The sequence below is a fragment of the Pimephales promelas genome, chromosome 8 (assembly GCF_988280905.1).
Source record: "Pimephales promelas chromosome 8, fPimPro1.hap1.1, whole genome shotgun sequence".
Lineage (NCBI taxonomy): Eukaryota > Metazoa > Chordata > Actinopteri > Cypriniformes > Leuciscidae > Pimephales > Pimephales promelas.
The window spans coordinates 5,594,997-5,617,991 of NC_142776.1; the positions used below are offsets into that span (position 1 = coordinate 5,594,997).

The window sequence follows — 22,995 nt, forward strand, 5'->3', positions numbered from 1 at the left end:
GTGAATAATAATAATGATGATGATGATTTGACCAGGCATGTATATGTTGGGCAGAAGACAAGTTAAAAGATTTAAGAGAACATAGACATAATGTTTAATCCCAAGTACACCATGTATATACTATTTAAAAAAGATGTAATATGCATACAATTACCTTAAAGATCACAGACTTCCTTTGTAACTGATTCCGTGTTTATCTGTGGACCATCATGACAGAGAACCCCTTTTATTGACTGGTTTGTCAATTCTACAGAAGCAGACTGTTGGATTGTGAATATGTTTTACCACAACAATGCTCTGTATCCAAGACAGTGATTCCAGCATTCAAAGATAAATGCGTTCAGACAAGCTGACACGTAAATCGACACGTCCAACACCAGACAAAGCTCAGCTCACACTCACAAAATTATTCTGATAATACAAATAACACCAACATATTTTGACAGCCATTTATTATTTGCCATTAAACCAGAAGAATGGCTTGTTAAATGTCGCAGTTGTTTTTTTTTTTTGTTTTTTTGGAAATGTAAATATAAAATAAAACATGTTTAGTTTTAGGACAGCATTAAGAGCAAGTGGCTAATACAGAGATTAAGCTGAAGAACAGTAGGGAAAACTGGATTTAAATGTGTGTTGCTAACCATCAGACTCAGCAGATCCCCTTCCAGGCATTTCATAGAACATTCCCAGCATCTTTCCAGGACAGTGTCTCTGAGTTTCATACTGATGCTGCTTCCTTCACGCAGTAACATTGTAACAATACATGTTGTCATAGTTGTGGGCATTATGGTGAACGATAAGTTACATGGTGAAATGCCTTGTGTAATCATATTCTATTGTAGGAATGACGGCTTGCACAAATTTCAGGAAAATCAGAAGATACCTGAAGTAATGACAAGTTAAGGGAAATGTGTTTTTTTAAATGACTCATAAATCAACATTAACTTTAGTTAATTCCAATAAGAACACCAAGAATAAATCTGAAAGCACACTACTAAACATAATTGGCTAATAAAATGTTTCATGATTTTTTTGATATGCAGTCACAAGTGTCTAGCATACATGGTAACTTAATACGGTTGAATAAGCATCTCATGCTGCAGCTCATGAAGATCATCAATAATATTTCTTTCATTTTTTGACCACTGCATTCTTACAGTTGTTACTGCATATTTCTGATAATTATTATTTTAAAATATGGGAAATCATAGAATCATAGAATTTAATTTTTTGAATGGTCGTGTGGGCTGGACGTGTACACTGCCATTCTTAAATTTTTGCAGTCAAGATTTTTTTCAAAAATAGATACGTTTTATTAAGCAAATGTGTTTAATTGATCAAAAAGTAACATGTATATATATGTTTAACTGATAAAAAATTTACATATTTATATATATATTCTAAAATAGTTTTATTTTAAAAGGTACACTATGTAAATTTTTTTGTTCAAAATTACAAATCAAGCAGAGCCAAAGCACAACCAAATAAATATTCTTCAAAGCAAAATGCAAGCAGTTTTGTTTTCTAACCGCTAGAGAGACAAAAGTTACAAAGCGTACCTTTAAATAAATGTTGTTCTTTTGAATCATTTTTGAAAAAGAAAATCATGGTTTCCACAAAAATAATAAGCAACATTAGTAATAAGAAAAAATGTTTTTTGAGCATATTATAATGATTTCTGAAGGGTCATGTGACACTGAAGTCTGAAAAATGTCAAAATATTACTATTTTTACTGCATTTTTGTGCAATTAAATACAGCATTAGTGAGTATAATAGAGATTCTTTTGATACGTAGTGCATGTTCTTAAACATAAGCTATAAGAAAGGATACATATGGACCCCGAGTTCTCCTCCTCCTTCCGCCACAGTCTCGATAATCTTTTTCATCACCTCTGCATGTCTGATCATTAAAAGCAAGAGAGCAGATAATTAGTTTGCATGACACTGAATCTAAATGAGAGAACATTAATGAAATATAGCTGCAAGCAGCAATACCGGGGCCAAGCACAAAGAAGACGACAAGACATGCCAACATGTGTCAGACCAACTGCAGCAAGGAGCAATTGAAGACATTTAAAGATGAATTTAGGCAAAATGGCTGAAAAATCACGCATTAACTAAAAATGTGATTAAACGGATTATCACTCTCGACCAATAGGTGACGTAGTTACAAAATCGTGGTCAACGTTTGGTGACGATGAAAAAAACCTTCAGACCAGTGGCATTAAAATACTCAGATTTATTCAAAAGTTATAAGCATTATTCAAAATTTTGTTATAACTTTGACTAAAAGGTGGCGCTGTCTTGAAATCTTTTGAGTACCTTCAGGGGATGGTGCTGATGGCACAAACTGAGTTTCGTAATTTTACACCAATGCATTTGTTAAGTATAGCATATTATGTTCTATTATAGCGCCACCAAGAGGCTCAGTCACACATTTTATTTACGTGTCCTCAGAGTGAGCCCATACATCTGTGTGCCAATTTTAGTGGAAATATCTCAATTCGTTATAGACATTTATGTGAAAAAAACACATACAAAAAATAACTGACCCGTGACTTTGATTGAGTTTTACTACCCCTTACTATCAATATTTTTCCATTTGGGCATCAGCATGTAGCCGTGGTTTCGTCTCGATCGGACTAGCGGTTTCGAAGATATCGCCAAATGTTTTTTTTCGCGCTAAATCTCAACGGTACACAAACCGTAAGACGAAACCCAGCATATGTGGTATCGTTGGACTCGGCAAGGATTCAGGAATTCAAGGAGATGACTCCCGTGAAAATAATAGTCAACCACAGCCAGAGTTATAAGCATTTGAAAATTTAATTTTACCACTAGGTGGCGCTGTTTCGAAACTTCTCAGGCTCCTTCAGGGCAACGTACTGATGACCCATACCGAGTTTCATAAGAATTCATTAATGCATTCAAAAAAAATACAGCATTTTAGCACATAATTCAAAATGGCCGCCAGCCAAAATGGCCGATCTGGGAAAATTGGATATCAGTCGACTCGGCATGACGCCCTGAATCTAACAAGACCACTTTTATGATTTTCCGGACAAACCATTCAGAAGTTATGAGCACAGGATGATAGATAAACATTTGTATTGACCTGCACGGATGCACAGAGCACATGGCAGGTGGGGGAAGGTGAGGGTGATTCTCAATGGTGACTGTTTTTTTAACGTGATCCTGGCTGATGTCTTCATACATCTGATCCACCGATAGAGGCTGTCTGTCCTGAGAAGGAGCAAAACATACAGGGTGTAAACAAACTAAGTTTTACTAAAGTGATGGGAGTAAAAAAGGAAAAGATGGAAGAACTACAGAGAGATGGAGCCACAGGCTTGTTGCCATCATGTCAAAGCATCATAGAGCAAAGTTACCTCATCATATCCAAAAAGCCATAGTCTTGGTGTCTGGTAATATTTGTCATATGTGATGTAAAGATCGTAAGTTCTTGTCTGTAGAATGGCATCTTCCCCACCAGCCTCTGCTTTGGATTTACTTAAATCAGCCATTTTACTTGTGTCAAGAGTGGCCTGAACATAGAATAGTAATGAATAATTCTGCAAAAGAAAATTCTGATGTTGAAAAGCTTGCGTTGAGCACAATTTCTTACATCATCTGTCTCCAAAAGTCCACTTTCTTCATATTCTGAAATACAAACACCAGTTATAAAGTCAAACATGCTAGTTAACAATGCATGTGATGAAAAATAAAGAAAAATGCAGAGCTACCTTCCATGTCTGCTGGCTCTCCTTCCTCATCATCATCATCATCTTCACCATTTCCAGATGCACCTTTCTGCACGTTCATATTCATATTGTCCTTTAAGTGCATACAAAACAATAAACATTTACTTATATTAAAAATATTATTTACAATTTAAAACCAAAACATAAAAAAGATCATTACTCCTACATAATTTCTTCCATTCTTAGAGGGACAGTTCAGCCAAAACTTAAAATTCTGTCATTAATTACTCCCCTCATGTCGTTCGTTCCAAACCTGCAAGACTTTCGTTCAACTTCGTAACACAAATGAAGATCTTTTAGATGAAATCTGAGAGATTTCAGTCCCTCCATTGACAGAAAATAGCAAAGTTTAAGTTTTATAAGCTCAAATGCTTGCCTTGCTCTGTTCTGTGATGGGCGTTCGTGACTCTCCTGTTCGTACTCGTTCATCAAAATCAGTGTTGGGTGTAACTAATTACTAAGTAATTACTGTAATTACTGTAACTACTGTAATAGTTACTGTAATTTAATTACTTTTCCCTTGAAAATGTAAAGTAAATTAATTACTTTTTAGAGAGAGTAATTAGTACAGTAATCTAATTACACTGTTGAAGAGGTAATTAGTAACTAGTAATTAATTACTTTTTTAGAGTAACTTACCCAACACTGATCAAAACGAACAAATCTTTTTTCGTGTCATTTGGTTCATTCAAAGAACGAAATGAACAAATTGACTCGGGAAAAGATTTGTTCAATTTGATGAACGAGTTCGAACAGGAGAGCCACAGTACAGAGCAAGGCGACCATTTGAGCTTATAAAACTTCAACTTTTTTTTTCTTTTTTTTTAAATGAGCGATCGTTTCGCTTGAACCCTTATTCATCGTCTGGAATCATTTAAAGCTCTTTTGAACAGTTTGCAGTTTGCACTGAAACTGTCTTTTGGACCTTGAACCGTTTGGTTCCCATTGAAGTCCATTATATGGAGAAAAATCCTGGAATCTTCTCATCAAAAACCTTAATTTCTTTTCGACTGAAGAAAGAAAGACATGGATATCTTGGATGACATGGGGGTAATTTAAGTAGATTATCAGCAAAAGTTTTTTTTAAAAGTGAACTACTTCTTTAATGACAGAATTTTTATTTTTGGGTGAATTATCCCTTTAAAGTGGTCAACATAGTGCTGCTTTACCTTATTATCCAATGAAATTTCCCGAACTGCATCCATCACCCCTGTAACACCTAGTGATACAAAAAAGTTCAAAAGAATGTCTGTCAGAAACGAAAGCATGAAAAAGACATGTTGCTGTTTGTCTAGTTTCTGTTCCGTACCAGAGTTATGATAGGTATCCACCCATCCCCCGTCTCCATCATCCTCTTCTATAATGGCCTCCAGCTCATCAGAGTATTCCATCTGTTTACAGCGCTTGTAACATGGAACTGAGCCCCAAAACAGACATATTGTGACATTTGCAAAACATTCATCAGCTTTACACAACACAATACAGATCATTTGCACACTGTGGGAATGTAGAACTATTTCAGAAAGTGAACTATGTTTTCTTCTTTTACCATTTCGGGTTAATAGAAACTGCTTGTCTTTGGGCAGATAGGGCTTCACCTTTACTTCTTCTCCAGAAGCCCTAAAAGTAAACAATACAGATTCTCAACAATGTAAAAAGCAACAAATATCTCATATGAAGGTCATAGAATTGCTTAAAGTTGTGGTTTTCAACAATTTCTATCTGATATTCTTCACATAACTAGACACACACACACACACACACACACATATATATATATATATATATATATATATATACACACACACACACACACACACACATTTATTAGGACTGTGCATTAATTGCGATCAATCGCATCCAAAATAAAAGGTTGTGTTTACAAAATATACGTGTGTGTGCTGTGTATGGTTATTTTGTAAAAATACATATGCATGCATACATGTATATATTTAAGAATTATTCGCACATAAATATTGTATATAGATATTAGGGCTGTCAAACGATTAATCACAATTAATCACATCCAAAATAAAAGTTTGTGTTTACATAGTATATGTGGGTGCACTGTGTATAGTTATTTTGTGTGTATATATATATATGTATGTATATATATATATATAAACACACACATGCATGTATATTTAAGAAAAAAATATTATTTATACATAAAATATTTATATTTATATATAATATAAATTATATATAAATCTATATACAGTATATACATGAAAATATTTCTTAAATATATACAGGCATGTGTGTGTATTTATATATACATAAAATAATTATACACAGTGCATCCACATATATTATGTAAACACAAACTTTTATATATATATATATATATATATTGTGTGTGTTATTTCATAGTTTTGAAATTCACAAGCATTCACAATTATTGTAAATTGTGTAAAATATAGAGTAGATTGTGCTGCAAACCTTTCACTGGTGCTCTTTTAAGTGTGCTTACTTAGCTATACTTTCAGGACAATTGTGAAACCAGAAGCTAAATCATCTGACTAAAACTACCCTTTTTTTTTTTTTAAATGCAAAGAAGTTTTCTGTTAGGTTAAGGTTATAGTCAGACAAAGCCAGACCTTTGCCAAATGACATAAGTCTGGGCTCTACAGCCACTGCGATTGGCCGAGGGGTGCCCACTTAAAGTTAAAGGACGTCTGACTGACAGGTAATGTGACCAATCATGGTTTTGTTTTGTCAACTCATAATTAGAGACGATACAATAACTGACAGGATATAAAAAAAAAAATACTAATATAAAAGACTATTTTCACCTGCATAAAATGCAGATACTCCCTTCGAACTTCTAAGTAAACTACTTCGCCTGATTTTCCATTATAGATGCGAGTGGAAACACAACAATACAACAGGATCACTTGAAAATCAAAAAAAGTTGGCCAAGCTCACAAAATAATACTTTTTTTCACGTATTTTGTCAGTAAAATTGAACACATCTATTTGAATCACTCAAAGTGCCTCAAACAAAATGCTTGATATCTTGACGTTTCTATGCTTTTGCAAAAGTGTTTCCAGTTGTGTGTGCCACACACATCAGATGTTGAACAAACACAGTGTTACTGGTCCGTAGTCATGATGTTTGAACATTTATAGCTGTATACAAAAACAGTAGAAGCCTATGGAGTGTCCCCATTTAGACAGTCAAGTAAAAAAAATGTGTGTTTGTGTTTGTGTGTGTTCGTTCTTGCCATTTCCATGTGGGGCAGTGATGAACCAGATGATCTCCTGCTGCAACAAACTGCACAGAACACAAAACCCTGTTGTGTTTGAATCAGTGTGTAAATCCTAATAAATTGCATATATTACACCAAAACAAAATCAAAAAGCACACTCACCTCCTCTGGAGTTATTACCCCAGTTTCTTTAAATTTAGATTCCTGGAAAAGTCAAAAACATGATATAAATAAAAAAAAAATTAAGGGTTTGAAAAATAAAGATGGCCTGGGTGTGAAATTCTTGCCATATCAAATATCATCAATATTTCGTAAATTCTTGCCATATAATAATGAATAGTTTCATTGTCCAACCCCTGTATATAGTTGGCTATCTTGTGGTTCACAAATTGTTTTGCACTGTACAGTTCGTCACTGTTTCCAGCAAACATGTATGTTGTGGTCATTGAGTTAAATTGTAACAAAACATTTACACATTTTGAAGACACTTTTATCCAAAACGACTTACATTGCATTCAGTCTAAACATTTGATCAGTTCATGCATGCTATATATATAGCATATGTAATGTGATATAATTTAACATCGATTATGAATTTACAGTGTTGTACATTAGACAAATTAACTGATGTGGCATCCTGCATCACTCCACAAAGGAAACATGAGATGCCTATGGCCTAAACTACAACACATTTTTGCATTCCAGGCAATTCAAACCTCTACCTGGTTATTATTTTTCCTAAATGAAGTGTGTTTTGAGCCAGCAGTGGCGTCTACTGAACTTTGGGCCATCTGACAGGTTGCATGTTTTCTTGCCTGTTGGTACCAGTAGTATGATCTCGACTGACATCATCATAGCATTTGATCGGATCAGTAATTTCTGTTCCAAGCTCAAATTCCTCACACATTAAACCAGTATTCAATGCTGCAGCTGCTGGATACACACTGAAAATCATGCTAACACTTCTCGTCTTACCTTCAAAACTGGCGTTAAAAACTCTGCCACTCCCAAAGCTGTTCCTTTCACCGAGTTTATGACGTTCTGCATGTTTGAAGAAAAAGTCTCCAAAAGAGATGAATTCGCTTAGAGATTCGAATGAATTATACTTGACTTCACCACACACATACAGAGTCTGTTTAGAGAACGTTTAATCGTGCTACACCACATGACCTAAATCATCTGACAATCACTTCCGCATCTCAAATATCGCGATATTACACGACACGCCCATTCTTGACCAAGCAAAGCATCTAGAAGCCCGTTTTATACATTTGATTTTAATACATGTTTTGTGGATTTTTATATCATGCTAATAGAATCAATCCTTTGAGAAGAAGAAAGCTGATCAAAATGCAAGTTCTCAGTTCTCCCCTCACAATTTTACAGTCATCTAATTTATTTACAAATAATCAAGTTTGTTCTTCGGCCATTGCATATTGTGAATAAACAACCTTCTATTAATAATGAGGTCATTCATTACAAAAACAATTATATTTTTTACACATGAGGGACAACAAGAGATGATATTTTGAATGATAGATGATTAATTCCGTCTTACATTATGAACCCAGTAACCTTTGTACAAATATGTTGTTTGTATTTTTTTTATATCTTTATTGACTTGTCGACGTGGAAAGTATTTCGATTTCGATATGATTGTGATTACAGAGACCAGAACCGAGTCGTTTATTGGCCACTTGTAGTCACGTGTACCTGGGAACGTCACATGCGGGAATCTTTAATCTTCTTTGGTGGTCCAAAAGTGAATTCCAGAAGAACTGAAATAATACAGTATTGAAAAATAAAAATTAAACCCTCACTACTATTTTTATGTCTGCATTATCTAAACCCTCCCCACTCTGTCTTGTTACGGAGACGTGCTATATGAACACATTTTGTCAAACTATTTATGTGTATCACATAACCAATGAATGGTATCTAATCGTAAGTGTCGGTGATACATTAGATTTTAAAGTGTCTGAGCTGCAGCAGAGCTTCTTACTTGTGTAGACAGAGACCAACGTAAGACAGACCACACACAGACCCACACACAGCCTGAGTGAGACGGGGAGACACTCGCCGCCATTGCGGTGCTAGTTTCTGGGAATCTCATCAGCCGCGAACTGTAAATAAAGTCACGCATCTACTTTAAAGCGAGATTTAATACCAACTAAAGCAGCTAGGTGAGTTAGCCAGTACTTGTCAATAAACTAACACCTCTCCGAGGTAAACTTTTTCCTATTAACATTGGAAGTTGCGTTTAAATAGTGTTCTTTGTTCAGTTAGAATTGTTAGATATTTGTTTCTCTATGCTGTGTTGATTAAATCTGACAAATTATTTGATCATTCTCAGTGCTAAACAAAACTATACTAAAGTTTTTTTGTTGTTGGTTTACAGTTTGGAGTTTAATATATCAGTTATAACGTTATAGGTCACATCAAACTCCACTTCTAAAGTTGTATTCATATGATTTAAAAGTAAAATTCACTTGGTACGATTTATTGCATGGAACAACGTAGATATGTGTGATAACAAGAGGATTTATGCTGGGTAAACGCTTTATTGCCTTTTGCCATCTGGTCTATGTTCAGCTGTAATAATAATAGAGTGCTGTGCTGTACCTTAGCACTTAACATTTGCACTTGATTTAGCAGTTATGTATGTAAAATTAAAGAATAGTTCACAGCACAATGAATATATTTGCCCTCATGTTGTTCCAAATCTGGAATCATTTTTTTTCTGCAATATAGCAGAATGTCCAAGCTTCTCTTGTCCGGAATGGAGACGGATAAATTGAAGGCTTTGAAAAAAATAAAAATAAAGTAACACTATGCTATATATTACAAGCAAAAAAAAGTGTTCAACATTACGTTCTAAAACTTGCCCACAGCAATAAAGACAAAAGCAAAGACAACATTTACTCATTTGAATGAATTATTTTGCATTTAAACTCATAAATCTCCTAACAATACATTTTAAACATACATTTAGCTTCTAACATATATTTTACGGCCTATATTTTCCTGATAATTATCGTGCTCCCTTTCTATTGCCTCTTCAATGAAGTCTGTGAAGTTTAACAAAGGCCCTCTTGCTGTCAGACTCAGGACGATCCTTTATACAAAATGGAAATATGTTTTGCCATTAAAAATGGATTGTTCAAAACTGTAAAGTGACGTGACTGGTATATGTTTTCCATGCACAACACACAGTCACAATTAATTAGAAATCAAATTCACTGTCAATTATTTTCATTATTGTTTATTATCGATTTTATCCATTATTTGTTGCAGCCTTACTTGGTATATATTGCATAAGATCATAATTTATAGTGGTTTTGTAAAAAAAAAAAAAATGATAAAAAAAAATTAACTGAGAGCTTCAGTCATTTACTTTAATATTGTAGACGGGAGTAACTTAGACATTCTGCAAAATAACTCGTGTGTTCCTCCACTCAAAATGATTTTTTTATGGCATGAGAAAGTTCACTTTCATTTTTGGATGAACATTTCCTTTAACAATCATAATCAACTGTTAATTTCTTTTTTACTTTCTAAGACATCTTGGTGAGATGATCAAGCGATGGATCTATGGATCTCTGCAAACATATCCTTGGTCTGCATTTGGATGACGTAGCGTGCTCATCATGAACACCAGCAGCAATGAAACCTTACCGGGAAACGGCACAGACGTGGGAGACAGCTGGGCCCGGATCGTGGAGTCTGTTGTCATATTAGCCATTGCCTTGTTTGTCTGTCTGGGTAATTTACTTGTTGTGTTGACCCTTTATCGGAAGCCCTACCTCTTAACGCCAAGCAACAAGTTTGTCTTCAGCCTGACGCTTTCTAACCTGCTGTTGTCTATACTGGTGCTGCCATTTGTCGTTGCCAGCTCTCTTAATGGAGAATGGCTGTTCGGAGTTGTATGGTGCAACTTTACGGCACTGTTATATCTGCTCATCAGCTCTGCCAGCATGCTCACGTTGGGAGCCATCGCCATTGACAGGTAAGGAATATTATGAAGTTCATTTATTTTAATCATGCATTGCAAACTCATCTTTGACACTCAACATGAGCCAAACACTATCCAACAACTTTTTGTTGTTTTACACGAAACCAACCTTTTGTTTTACATGAAATCTTTTTAGAATCAGGAGATGTTAAAATATGTATCTTGTTGAGGGGGTACAAATGATACTCTTGCTTGATATGTGTGTATACTGACAAAACATTAGAAAACATGATTTTTAGTCAATATGTATAGCATCTTTAATGCTTTTTTAATACTGAAACGGTGTCACGTTCTGGTTGCTGCAATAATTGCATGGGGTTGAGCTTTGTATGACATCAGGTTTGACAACAATTAAACTCGACAACCATTGCAAAAGCCAAAACTGTGTGATGTTATTGATGTAATTAACTGTTCCTTTAAGGTCAGCTAAAACTAGACTAACCACTTTGTGTTCTTTCAGGTACTATGCTGTGCTGTTTCCGATGGTTTACCCTATCAAGATCACAGGGAATCGTGCAGCAGTGGCCATTGTCTACCTGTGGCTTCATTCTCTGGTGGGCTGCCTGCCTCCTCTGTTCGGCTGGTCCACGTTTGAGTTTGACAATTTCAAGAAGACATGCACTGTGGCCTGGTATCGTGAAGTCAGCTACACTGCATTCTGGGTTGTGTGGTGCTGCCTGATTCCACTGTTTGCCATGCTGGTGTGCTATGGCTTCATCTTTCGTGTGGCACGGCACAAAGCTCGCAAGGTGCACTGTGGGACGATTGTGGTTGTTGAAGTACCCGCGTCCTCCAACAGGAACGGACGAAAAAACTCCACCGCCTCGGTTTCTTCCGTCGGGAGTCGTAGAGGTTTGATCTACGCTGGGAGTCAGTGTAAAGCACTGGTCACCATTTTGGTGGTGGTCGGCACCTTCTTGATGACATGGGGGCCGTATGTGGTGGTGATCTGCACCGAGGCGGTTTGGGGGCGAGGAAGTGTGTCTCCTGGACTGGAAACGATGGTGACTTGGCTGTCGTTTGTCAGTGCTGCCTGTCATCCTCTCATTTACGGGCTGTGGAATAAAACTGTAAGGAAAGAGCTGCTTGGCATGTGCTGTGGGGACCGCCACTACCGGGAATCATTCATTAGTCGCCACAGGAAGTCACGCCTCTTTAGCATCTCCAACCGAATCACAGGTGAATGTTGTAACTAAAAAGTCATCAATCTATCCATCCATCCATCCATATATCCATCTATCTATCCACCCATCCATCCATCTATCCATCCATATATTCATCTATCTATCCATCCATCTATCCATCTATCTATCCATTCATCCACCCATCCATCCATATATCCATCTATCCACCCACCCATCCATCCATATATCCATCCAACCACCCATCCACCCATCCATCCATATATCCATCCATCCATCCATCCATCCATCCATCCATCCATCCATCCATCCACCCATCCATCCATTCATATATCCATCCATCCACCCATCCATATATTCATCCATCCATTCATCCATCTATCCATCCATATATCCATCTATCCATCCATCATCCATATATCCATCCATTCCCCCATCCATCCATCGACCCATCCATATATCCATCCATCCATCCATATATCCATCCATCCACCCATCCATCCATCCATCCATATATCCATCCATCCATCCACCCACCCATCCATCCATCCATCCATCCACCCACCCATCCATCCATCCATATATCCATCCATCTATATATCTATCCATCTATATATCTATCCATCCATCCATCCATCATCTATCTCCACCTCTTTAAATAAAAAATCCTAATTTTCTCGAAATTATTTCAGTTATGTGAGTTCTTGAATTTTAATTTAGATCAGATTATATATATATATATATATATAATTAATATAAATACTTTTAAGTCATCCCCGAGGCCCCCTACTTTGCCCCGGCCTCCTGGTTGAGACCCACTGCCCTAAATGAATTGTACAGTCTGAAAATAAATAAATACAAATCTGTCGCCATTTACTAAACCGTTCCAAATAATACCGTGTCCTGCCTTTAATGTTCATCTTTCTGTTGCAGATCTCGGCATGTCTCCACACCTGACGGCCATGTTGGCTGGTGGAGGCCAGCTTTTAGGTGCCGGTAGTAGCACAGGAGACACTGGCTTCAGTTTTTCCCAGGACTCAGGTGTGTGTAGATCAAATTTTATATTTGCACACCCGTTCAAAATAAGTCTCTTATGGTCACCAAGGCTGCATTTATTTAAATAAATATACAGAATAAAACATTTTGCTTAATATTATAAATGTCTTTTCAGTCACTTTTGATCAATTAAATGCATCCTTGCTGAATGAAAGTATTAATTTAAATGAAGTTAATAAACTCATTTATTGTTTCCTAAAGTGTTTTGTAACTGTTACTCTGCAGGTACAGATATCATGTTGCTGGATAACTGTTCTGAGGAAGCAGAAAGCTCACACTGCAGTGCTTTATTCAACAAGCACAGGAGTTCAGTAATGTTTGAGGACCAAGTGGAACAGCAGGCTAAAGGTATATAGTTAACTACCTCTCGTTAGGAAGTGATTAAAAGGACAGAATTTCACAAAGCTTCACAGCTCCTGAAAGCCAACGTACCGTTACTAATGTAAAATGGGCCATTTTTTGTGGAAACTAATGTGTTGTTAAGTCTTGCTTATTGGTGTAATTGAATTGGATCATCCAAGAAGACATTGCAAAATGATTTAATGTAGAGTGCATTTGTATTAACATAGTGTAATAACTGGTAAAATGGGATACTTTCTGATAATTTACCTTCTGCATAATTTTTCTATTATGATCCAAATGATGATTCTATTCTAAATAGTTTAAGAGCGCTTATATACTCTGATATTTTTGTTGTAAATTTAAAAGTAATGCATTACTTGATACTTGAAAAAAGTAATCCAATTACATATCTCACATTACTTGTAATGTAATGCGTTACCCCTAACACTTATGTTGATTACGGCGACAAATACATTTACATACATTCCTCTTTTTCTTAAAAAAAAAGGAAAAATCTGGATTACAGTAAAACGGTTACAATGGCAGTAAACGAGGCCAATCTGTAAATGTATAACAAGTAAACAAGACGTAGACAATATGTGTGTTAACATGATTATTGTGAGAACAAAATCGCTTACTAAGCTTTTCTGTGTAAAGTTGTGTCCAATTTTACATCAATACCATCAACCCTAAACCTTTTCCAGTCGTATTTCTAATTCCTGCTACCAAATAAAAGGGCCAAACATCTGTTTACACACAGGAACAACTCTTGCAGTTGTAATTGATAATGTAGTCAAGTCAAGTTAACTTTATTATAGCGCTTTATACAGCAGCTTTACAGTGATAACAGGAAAACTAATTTCTTATTTCTAATTCTGTATTTCCCTTGCTTTCCAGTTGATAAGGATGAGTCTCAGCACCTGGTGAAGGCGGAGATACACCAAGTGATTGACATCTTTGCATCCAGTATGGCAAAAGCCATAGAGTGCGATGCCAAATTTCTGCTGTTCGGTACGGAGTCTCTGACTGACAACATTTCATCGGTTCAGCCCGCTCACTTGAGGGGCTCGCTCGACCCAGATGGCCAGAGGGTCCGTCTGGAGAGCATCGATGAGGGAATCGTTAAAGATGAAAAGGGTGAAGACGACGAGGATGAAATTGAGGAAATATGTGCATAAATAAATCTGCATATGGGTGATATCTGATTTTGGTCTGTATTGTTCTCGATGAAGCACATATTCTGACTGTGTATTGTGGAGGCCAAAAATCTCCAAGGTTCACGGTGCCATGATATTTCTACGAAACTCCTAGAAAAAGCTAAAAAAAAAAGTCAGTTTAAGCTCTTTAAAGGAGTAGTTCACTTTAAAAAAAAAGCCTTTGCTTATAATTTACTCACCCCCATGTCATCCAAGATGTCCATGTCTTTCTTTCTCCAGTCAAAAAGAAAAGGTTTTTAATGAAAACATTCCAGGATTTTTCTCCATATAATGCACTTTACTGGGCACCAAACGGTTCAAGGTCCAAAAGACAGTTTCAGTGCAAAATGTTCAAAGGGTTTTAAACGATTCTAGACGACGAATAAGGGTCTTATCAAGCGAAACGATCGCTCATTTAAAAATAAAATAATAAAGTTTAAAGTTTAATAAGCTCAAATGCTCGCCTTGCTGTGTTCTGTAATGCGCGTTCGTGACTCCTGTTCAAACTCGTTCATCAAAGTGAATGAATCTTTTTTTGAGTCATTTGGTTCATTCAACGAAAAAGATTCATTCATTTTGATGAACGAGTTCGAACAGGAGACTCACACAGAACAGAGCAATTTGAGCATTTGAACTTATAAAACTTAAACTTTGTTATTTTTCTTTTTAAACGAGTGATCGTTTCGCTTGATAAGACCCTTATTCATCGTCTGGAATTGTTTAAAGCCAATTGTTTGAACAGTTTGCACTGAAACTGTTTTTTGGACCTTGAAACGTTTGGTTATCAGTAAAGTGCATTATATTGAGAAAAGATTTTCTGCAATATTTTCTTTAAAATCTTAATTTCTTTTCGACTGAAGAAAGAAAGACATGGACATCTTGGATGACATGGGGGTGAGTAAGTTATTTTAATTTACAGCAAAAGTTTTTTTTAAAGTGAACTAGAACTCTCTTGCAAAAGAGTCACATTTCCAACTAATACAAAATTAATTGATATACTATATAGGGCTGATTGGGGCTGGTTGTCACTTTTTTGCACCAGTGAATATTCCTCAGAATAGGTTTATTTCTGAAATTCAATTTAAAACTCACTGTTTTCTGTCTTGCTTCAAAAAACATTATTGCATATTATCACACTACATGGGGTAAGTTGTCACAGTGAGAACCTGCCATTTAAATAACATATTATAGAATTTTTCAAACAGTTAAATAATTGTGAAGTACAAAGTAATTAATGAAACACAATTTTAAAATCACTAGTTTGGCCAACAAAAAAGATGTCTTAAAAACAGTTTGACTTTTATATTACCAAAATGTTAAGATTAGAGACAGAATTCACAAAAAAAAAAAAAAAAAAAAACCATCCTAATTTGACAGTTTTGAACAAGGTATTTAAAACCAGCAAAGGTGAACAAATGTTTATGCAACTAGATGTCTGACTCAAACCTGAGCCTGTGACAACTAGCCCCGGTCTCCTATAACTATAGTGACCTTATTATTAAAGATACACGAGGGTTCAATGTGTAATGTGTTTGAGATGGAGGGGACCCAAGGAAAAGTAACCTTTTGCTTTTTTGTGTTTAGAATGGTTTACATATTTATCTTTGTCAGCTTTTAAAATATTAATGTGTATCAATTGATGTCATATTTTCATGTCTGCATGTTTGAACACATACATGAATCTGCCGAAATATATATACCACTATCAATTATGAGTGTAAAGTGGTGCTGTTTTCAAGTACTGACATTGTAAAACTACACACAACATTTAGTCTTCTATTCCAAGTACATGGTGCTCACATTACATATTTTTACAGTGAATATATATATATATATATATATATATATATATATTTAAAATACCAAGTCTTATTCTTTATATACCCCAGATATACAAGTGGAAACTATTTTATGATCTTTTGAAATATAGCTGTCTTTGTATTTCTTTTTAAGGTGTAAATATTTTGTAATTTAGTATTATTTTTTTTTTCATTTAAATGACCCATTGTCTTTTATATCATACCCGTCTTTTTGATAATAAAAAGCACTTTATTTCTTAAGTCTGTTTCTCACAGTGGTCACTGGTCAGTAATGTAAAGGTGTCTGATGATTAGTGTCATGAATGTGCAACAAAAGAGCACTGTCTTGGAGAAAGACACTTAATAAACACTTAAAGGGGTAGTTCACTCAGAAATTAAAATTCATAATTACTCACCCTAATGCTATCCCTGACGTAAATGACACCAACGAAAATAAGATGACATCTTATTTTTTAAGAATATAATCAATTTCTGTGAGTTCATATAATGGCATTGAATCGGTGCAGCCTGAAAACCCACACAGTGATATAGGATGACCCCAATGGATGAACCAATGATCAACTCAGTGACAGACATTCAATGGCTTACTGATGCTGGCACTAAACACATGGCCTGCATCCGAAATCACATACTCTCTTGAGTAGGCACTTATTCTGAATAAGTAATTACTTCACAGACAAAAAAGTATGTTCTATATAGTATGAATGTAATCTGGATGTACTTTATTCGACATGCTGTTATTATCATGTGACACACCAGCGTCAGTTGTGTCGTTTCACTGCCATTCATAAATCCTCTTCCGTGGCCTCATGGGATAGTAAAGTGTCCACCTTATGCACACTTAGTAGGATATGAATGGCAAATTGACAAACACATGCTCTACAAATCGGCCACAATGCAGAAAAAACATCAATGGTGAAAAACATAACATAATTAATTTATATATATATATATATATATATATATATAAAATTATTAAAAATATATTTTTAAATATATGATTAAAAAATTATAAATTAATGTTTAATAATAATAATAAGTGAAAAAGCATTACTGTTTATTTATTTATTTTTTGAATCGTAATGTTACCTCTGACAAAATTCTTTCTCTGTATTCAGGTTTGACTGTAGAAATAATGCAAAAACGTTTACACTTCACATCAAATTTATTGAATTTTATATTTTTTATAGAATTTTTATAAACCATTATGGTTTTTTATAAACCATGGCAAAAAGTATTATTTGAAAAATACTTTCAAAAAAAAATTGAAAAAAAAATTCAAAAAAATACATTCAAATTTCAAAAAAATACATTCAAATCCACATCTAAAAAGTAAGTAATTTTGTCCAAAAACAACTAGAGAATTCATAAGCATGTCCATAGAGAGCTATAGAGGCATCTAGTGGTTACACCATGAAATGACATGTTTCATTTTATTTTCTCTCAACAGATGGCGCTAATCTAAATTCAAATATTGGATTTAAAAGGTCCAAAATCAAAGGAAATACGTGTTGGGTAAACAATAAATAGTAGTAGAGATGACCAATACATCGAGCGAACATTAAGGAGTCGATCTGACTAATAAGGAACATATAATGGACTTGCCAATGATAGCATTTAACCACTTTAATTCGTGTGAATTAGTACAAATGCGCCTGGACATGCGATTTCACGTATCATATATTTCACATACCTATCTGCTGACGTCATAGTAGCCAGCGATTTTAGAACGCACTATGACGTAGTTTTTCATTGTCGGATTAACAGCGAGACATTTGGAGACAGAGTTTATGCGAGGAGAAAGTGGCTTTTAAGGAGTTTGAGTTTAGGGTTTCTAGGGAGAGTTCATTTATTTGTTTCTATTGGTTGGAGCTTTCTTCTTGGGTAACGTTAACTTTTCAGTAACGTTAGTCTTTGTTTTGAGATGGCTCACATTGTTGACAGACAAGGTAAGTGTTTTAATTTTTCATTTGTTTATTATTGAGATGTTATAGTATTATGTTGTTAGAATGTTTGATTAAACTAACAAACAAATGTGTGCAAGTTAACCAATTTAATCTCAAATTGTCCCTGCTAAATAAGCATGTAGGACTAGGGGAGAGTGGGGCACAACCTAACGCATTTTGGTTTGGGCTCAATTAATTAAAAAATAATTAGGTTAGATTAAGTTTTTTTTTTTTTTACACAACCAACATACACATCTCTGCTACAAATCAACACTTAAAGTTTTTTTCTAGGACCTACCATTTTCGTACAGTTGTACTGAAAGTGACAGAAGTGCAAATGTTACAAACTCACATAATTCAGTATTTTATTTGTATAGTTTGATATTGTTTGTGCATCTGTAGGTAGATATCCATTCATCCATCCCTCATCCAATCATCCTTCTATTGTGGATCAATATCATAAATAGAGACATAGAAAAGGGCTGCACAGTTTTGCAATAAATAATAATAAATATAATCCTAAAATATTGTAATTGCAATTGAATTAGATTTGTGTGTGGCAGCTGCATGTACAATTATTATTATTAATAATAATAATAATAACGGTAATAATAATACAAAATGTAAGGGTTTATTGCATTAAAAACAGGCCAAATTATTAATAAATAAACAGTGATCAATGCATAGTAAACTAAATTTTAAACATTTTAAATTCCAACATTGTTTGAGAAAGTCCAACAAAATTAAAATGTATAAATAATACTCAAACCTGAAAAGTTGTGTCTCCCTGTTTTCATCTGATTATCATTGTACACTTGGCGGCTTGTTTGTAACACTGTGTTACAACTTACCCCGGCAGCAAGAGAAAAATATCGTGAACACAACCTGCTTAATCCTGACGAACTATGTTAAAGGTCCGTGTTACATTTAACCCCGCGTTAGGTTGTGCCCCGTGCTCCCCTACTCCTATAATATGAAAAAAGGCATTCCTTTTCTTTTTAAGAAATCATTCAAAAGTGAAATATGGAGTGAGTCTGTCTGTGCGACTCTCAACCGTGTTTGACAGCTGCTTTGCTATAGGGAAGCTGTGCGTTAAAAGAACAGCTACTCAGAAATGCCATTGTCATGTAGCTTTACAGTTGGAAGTTTCAATGCGTTTGTGTGTACGTTGCCATTTTTGTGCGAGAAAGAGCGGGAGGAAGAAAGCTTTCCAAGCTTTCAATAAAATGTAATCTCATTGGAAAAAAAAGCTAATTGTTTGTTATGTTTATCTTATTTTTTTTGTCATATTTGTTTTCTTGGTCGCGTGTCTTTCTGGGTTTTGGTGCATTTGTAACAACCTTTGAAATAACTGAAATATTTTGAGCCACATGTTTTAGTTATGATGTTAAAAATAACAAGAACAAATTTAAATTTCTTAATTGCTCTTCTTTCAGCCTCAGGCCGCTCCAGATCCAGTGCTGCTTTACCATCTATCCAGATGGCTGGTCTAGAGTTTGGGAGGTTAGACTTTGGTGATGACATTCAGAAACCACTGTCAAAACCAACCAAAGTGAGTCAAAAGGTGTCTGACAATATCGCTCCTCTACATTCGACTCAAAGGAAGAGGAAGAGATCGGAGGATGAAGATCCCACCACTTCATTCGAGAGACCCACCAAACGCCTGCGTGAAGGTCAGGCTTTCAGACCATTTCGGGTCATAGATGTTCTAGTAATGATGTTTAAAATAACAAGAACAATGTAAAACTGTGTGACATAGATTCTTACCTGCTGCTGCTCTTTCTGCCTCAGGCTGCTCCAGTGCTGATTTTACATGGATGGCTGGTCAGGAGTTTGGGAGTTTGGGCTCTGGTTTCCAGATTCAGGAACCACTGTCAAAACCAACCCATACACAGAGGGAAGAGGTGTCTGGCAGTATCACTCTTCTGCTTTCTGAGTCGACTCAAAGTCAGAGGAAGAGGCCGAGCTCGGAGGATGAAGATCCCACCACTTCATTCGAGAGACCCACCAAACGCTCGTGGGAAGGTCAGGCTTATTCTTAAAACATACCCGAATTATTTCCACTGAAAATGTTCATCCACTGATTGATCTAAAGTAACATTCTTTATGTTGCAGAAGAGTACACAAAGGGTCCATTGCTGGGTCAAGGAGGATTTGGATCTGTGTATGCTGGGACCCGCAGCTCTGATGGATTGCCAGTAAGATATTGATTCAACACCCCTTATTCATGATACTGTGGCAGAGCATGAATTAGCAGGTGTCATTAACTGTTGTTTATCTGTGTGCAGGTTGCCATCAAGTACGTCTTTAAAGACGAGGAGCACGAGAAGATAGAAGTTGTAAGTTCAGTTTTGAAATTCGGCTATTTGAAGTTTATTGGTTTGCATGCATATTTATTTAGCCCTCCGACGATAATTTAATAATATCATGTCCTCTTTTGCCACTTCAGGACTGTCAGGGTCTGCTGCCGCTGGAGGTGGCTTTGATGATCATGGTCAATTCAGCTCCTGCCTGCCCCAATGTCCTGCAGCTCCTGGACTGGTTTGACTATCCGGGCCACTACGTCATGATCCTGGAACGCCCGGATCCTTGCCAAGACCTGCAGAGATTCTGTGAGGAGAATGACGGCTGTCTGGATGAAAGCCAGACGAAGAAAGTGCTGGTCCAGCTCATCAACGCTCTCAAACACTGCGAGAGCCGCGGGGTTTTCCACCGGGACGTCAAGCCACAAAACCTGCTAATTTCCACCGATTCACATGAGCTCAAGCTGCTGGATTTTGGCTGTGGACACCTGCTGAAGGACTCGGAGTACAAATCGTTTGCAGGTGAATGTTCTTATACATGGATATGTTTGTGATCATCTCTGTTTTGAACCGGAACCTTTTCAGCTGATCTCTTCCTCTTTTTGGGTCTCTTAGGCACTCTTTCATACACCCCTCCTGAGTGGTTTCGTTCCCACAGCTATCGTGCAGGACCAGCTACTGTTTGGTCACTGGGTGTGACTCTCTACAACCTCCTGTGCGGTTCTGTACCTTTCAAAAGCGCATATAGGATTCGCAGACTGCGCTTCCCTAGTCATCTGTCTGCAGGCAAGTGATAGTAAATATTCAGTTGTTCTCAAAGAGAGATCGAGAAGTTAATGTTGTGTTACTGATGTCAAGTATTGTGTTGTATGTAACAGATTGCCGCCAGTTGATAAGATGGTGTCTTAGAACAGCAGCGGACGACCGCCCCAGCTTACAGGACATTGAGCAGCATCCCTGGTTACAGTGCACAGGTGTCCAATCACACATCACACCTCTCTGAATGATTCTTTGTTCATTGCATTTTACAATTAGGATAAATGTAGACAATTGGTTGTAGTTATTCACATAGGCTGAGCTTGAGTGTAGTGCACTGGAACGGCAGAGACAGCTGGACACCTGCAGTGAAGACGAGTGTAACCTGGACATGAGGCGCTTCGTGATGCGGGATGGTCCGAAACATCAGTATTCATAAAGAGTTGGCGAGAAGTTCCCAGATGACCTACAGCTTCTGCCCAGATTCTGAAGCACCCATCGATGGATGCTTTCCTATCCCAGGAGTGATTGCTAAACTGTTTTGCTCAAAGTGATTGAAAGCAGTGACTTGGAAATCTATAACAGATAAAAACAGGATACATTAATTAAAGGAAATTAATAATTAATTTTAATGAAAAAGCAATTCGATGGCATAAAAAAAAAATCGAACCGAATTGGTTTGTAGATTTTGTTCAGCCTCACTGGTAGCTGCTTCAAGTTAAACATTGGCAGCTTTGAGTTCAAGTTCCCTTGTAGTAATTGCAGCTTCCTGACTAAAACCTGAAGAGTTCTGACAAGACGCCAGTGATATGTTATGGCGCCGTTTTATACATAAACAATATTTATATTTTATATTTATATATAAACAATATGAATGTAAGCCAGAGGAGAACTGGCCCCCGACTGAGCCTGGGTTCTCCCAAGGTTTTTTCTCCATCCAATCTGATGGAGTTTTGGTTCCTTGCCACTGTCGCCTTGCTTTTGGCTTGCTTAGTCGGGGTTACTTAATATTTAATATTTAACAATATTATTGATCTGTGTTGTACTACTTTCATGTTATCACTGTGAAGCTGCTTTGAGACAATCTGTATTGTGAAAAGCGCTATATAAATAAATGTGACTTGACGCCATCTTGAGGAAGAGAAAGACAGAAAGTCTGTTATTTTGACAGAAAAACAAGAAAGAACATACCGTAGTCAGAACTGCAAGATATGAACTTGCAAGCCCTGCCTGTGAAACCAGGCCTAGGTTTATTTTTTATTTCATTAGATATTATACCTATTATTATTATTAACGTTCTCTTCATGGAATATCAAATTGTCTAGCCATTATTTAATAAAATAAAGCTTTGAAATGATCAATCTCAACATGAAGCTGCCTGAACATAGACGCGACTAAACATTCAAGAGCTCTTAAATTTTCGCGCATTTATTATTTTGGCAGGACAG

The 22,995-nt window shown here is 36.1% G+C and overlaps 3 protein-coding genes across 3 annotated transcripts; 2 read left to right on the top strand and 1 right to left on the bottom strand.

Moving 5' to 3' along the window:
* Nucleotides 1-212: 212 nt before the first annotated feature.
* atg3 (autophagy related 3) lies at nt 213-8,159 on the bottom strand. The gene is made up of 12 exons (XM_039689554.2): nt 7,950-8,159; nt 7,137-7,178; nt 6,990-7,039; nt 5,312-5,382; nt 5,072-5,179; nt 4,932-4,981; nt 3,745-3,835; nt 3,627-3,661; nt 3,391-3,546; nt 3,117-3,244; nt 1,833-1,901; nt 213-883 (listed from the first exon to the last, which is right to left on the bottom strand). Exons 1-12 carry the CDS (start codon nt 8,019-8,021, stop codon nt 802-804), a joined length of 954 nt encoding a protein of 317 aa, XP_039545488.2. The 5' UTR covers nt 8,022-8,159; the 3' UTR covers nt 213-801.
* Nucleotides 8,160-8,842: 683 nt separating this feature from the next.
* On the top strand, nt 8,843-16,765 carry gpr161a (G protein-coupled receptor 161a). The gene is made up of 6 exons (XM_039689060.2): nt 8,843-9,157; nt 10,534-10,980; nt 11,447-12,165; nt 13,062-13,169; nt 13,410-13,532; nt 14,424-16,765. The coding sequence occupies exons 2-6, from the start codon at nt 10,622-10,624 to the stop codon at nt 14,702-14,704; spliced, it is 1,590 nt and encodes a 529-aa protein (XP_039544994.2). The 5' UTR covers nt 8,843-9,157; nt 10,534-10,621; the 3' UTR covers nt 14,705-16,765.
* Nucleotides 16,766-18,466: 1,701 nt separating this feature from the next.
* LOC120462293 (serine/threonine-protein kinase pim-1) lies at nt 18,467-21,794 on the top strand. Its single transcript, XM_089134599.1, has 8 exons — nt 18,467-18,491; nt 19,925-20,161; nt 20,280-20,513; nt 20,604-20,686; nt 20,777-20,827; nt 20,938-21,313; nt 21,407-21,577; nt 21,670-21,794. The coding sequence occupies exons 1-8, from the start codon at nt 18,467-18,469 to the stop codon at nt 21,792-21,794; spliced, it is 1,302 nt and encodes a 433-aa protein (XP_088990725.1).
* The last annotated feature ends 1,201 nt before the right edge of the window (nt 21,795-22,995 follow it).

Bases quoted from the DNA above. Each gene is read 5' to 3' on its own strand.
- atg3 (XM_039689554.2), bottom strand. From the start codon at position 8,021: ATGCAGAACGTCATAAACTCGGTGAAAGGAACAGCTTTGGGAGTGGCA. The intron at 7,040-7,136 runs GTGAGTGTGCTT...TGTTCTGTGCAG, and splicing joins GGGTAATAACTCCAGAGGAG to TTTGTTGCAGCAGGAGATCA. The intron at 3,245-3,390 runs GTAACTTTGCTC...GCTCCTTCTCAG, and splicing joins GGCTTTTTGGATATGATGAG to GACAGACAGCCTCTATCGGT.
- LOC120462293 (XM_089134599.1), top strand. From the start codon at position 18,467: ATGGCTCACATTGTTGACAGACAAG. The intron at 20,687-20,776 runs GTAAGATATTGA...ATCTGTGTGCAG, and splicing joins GCAGCTCTGATGGATTGCCA to GTTGCCATCAAGTACGTCTT. The intron at 21,314-21,406 runs GTGAATGTTCTT...TGGGTCTCTTAG, and splicing joins GGAGTACAAATCGTTTGCAG to GCACTCTTTCATACACCCCT.
- gpr161a (XM_039689060.2), top strand. From the start codon at position 10,622: ATGAACACCAGCAGCAATGAAACCTTACCGGGAAACGGCACAGACGTG. The intron at 12,166-13,061 runs GTGAATGTTGTA...TTTCTGTTGCAG, and splicing joins CATCTCCAACCGAATCACAG to ATCTCGGCATGTCTCCACAC. The intron at 13,533-14,423 runs GTATATAGTTAA...CTTGCTTTCCAG, and splicing joins AGTGGAACAGCAGGCTAAAG to TTGATAAGGATGAGTCTCAG.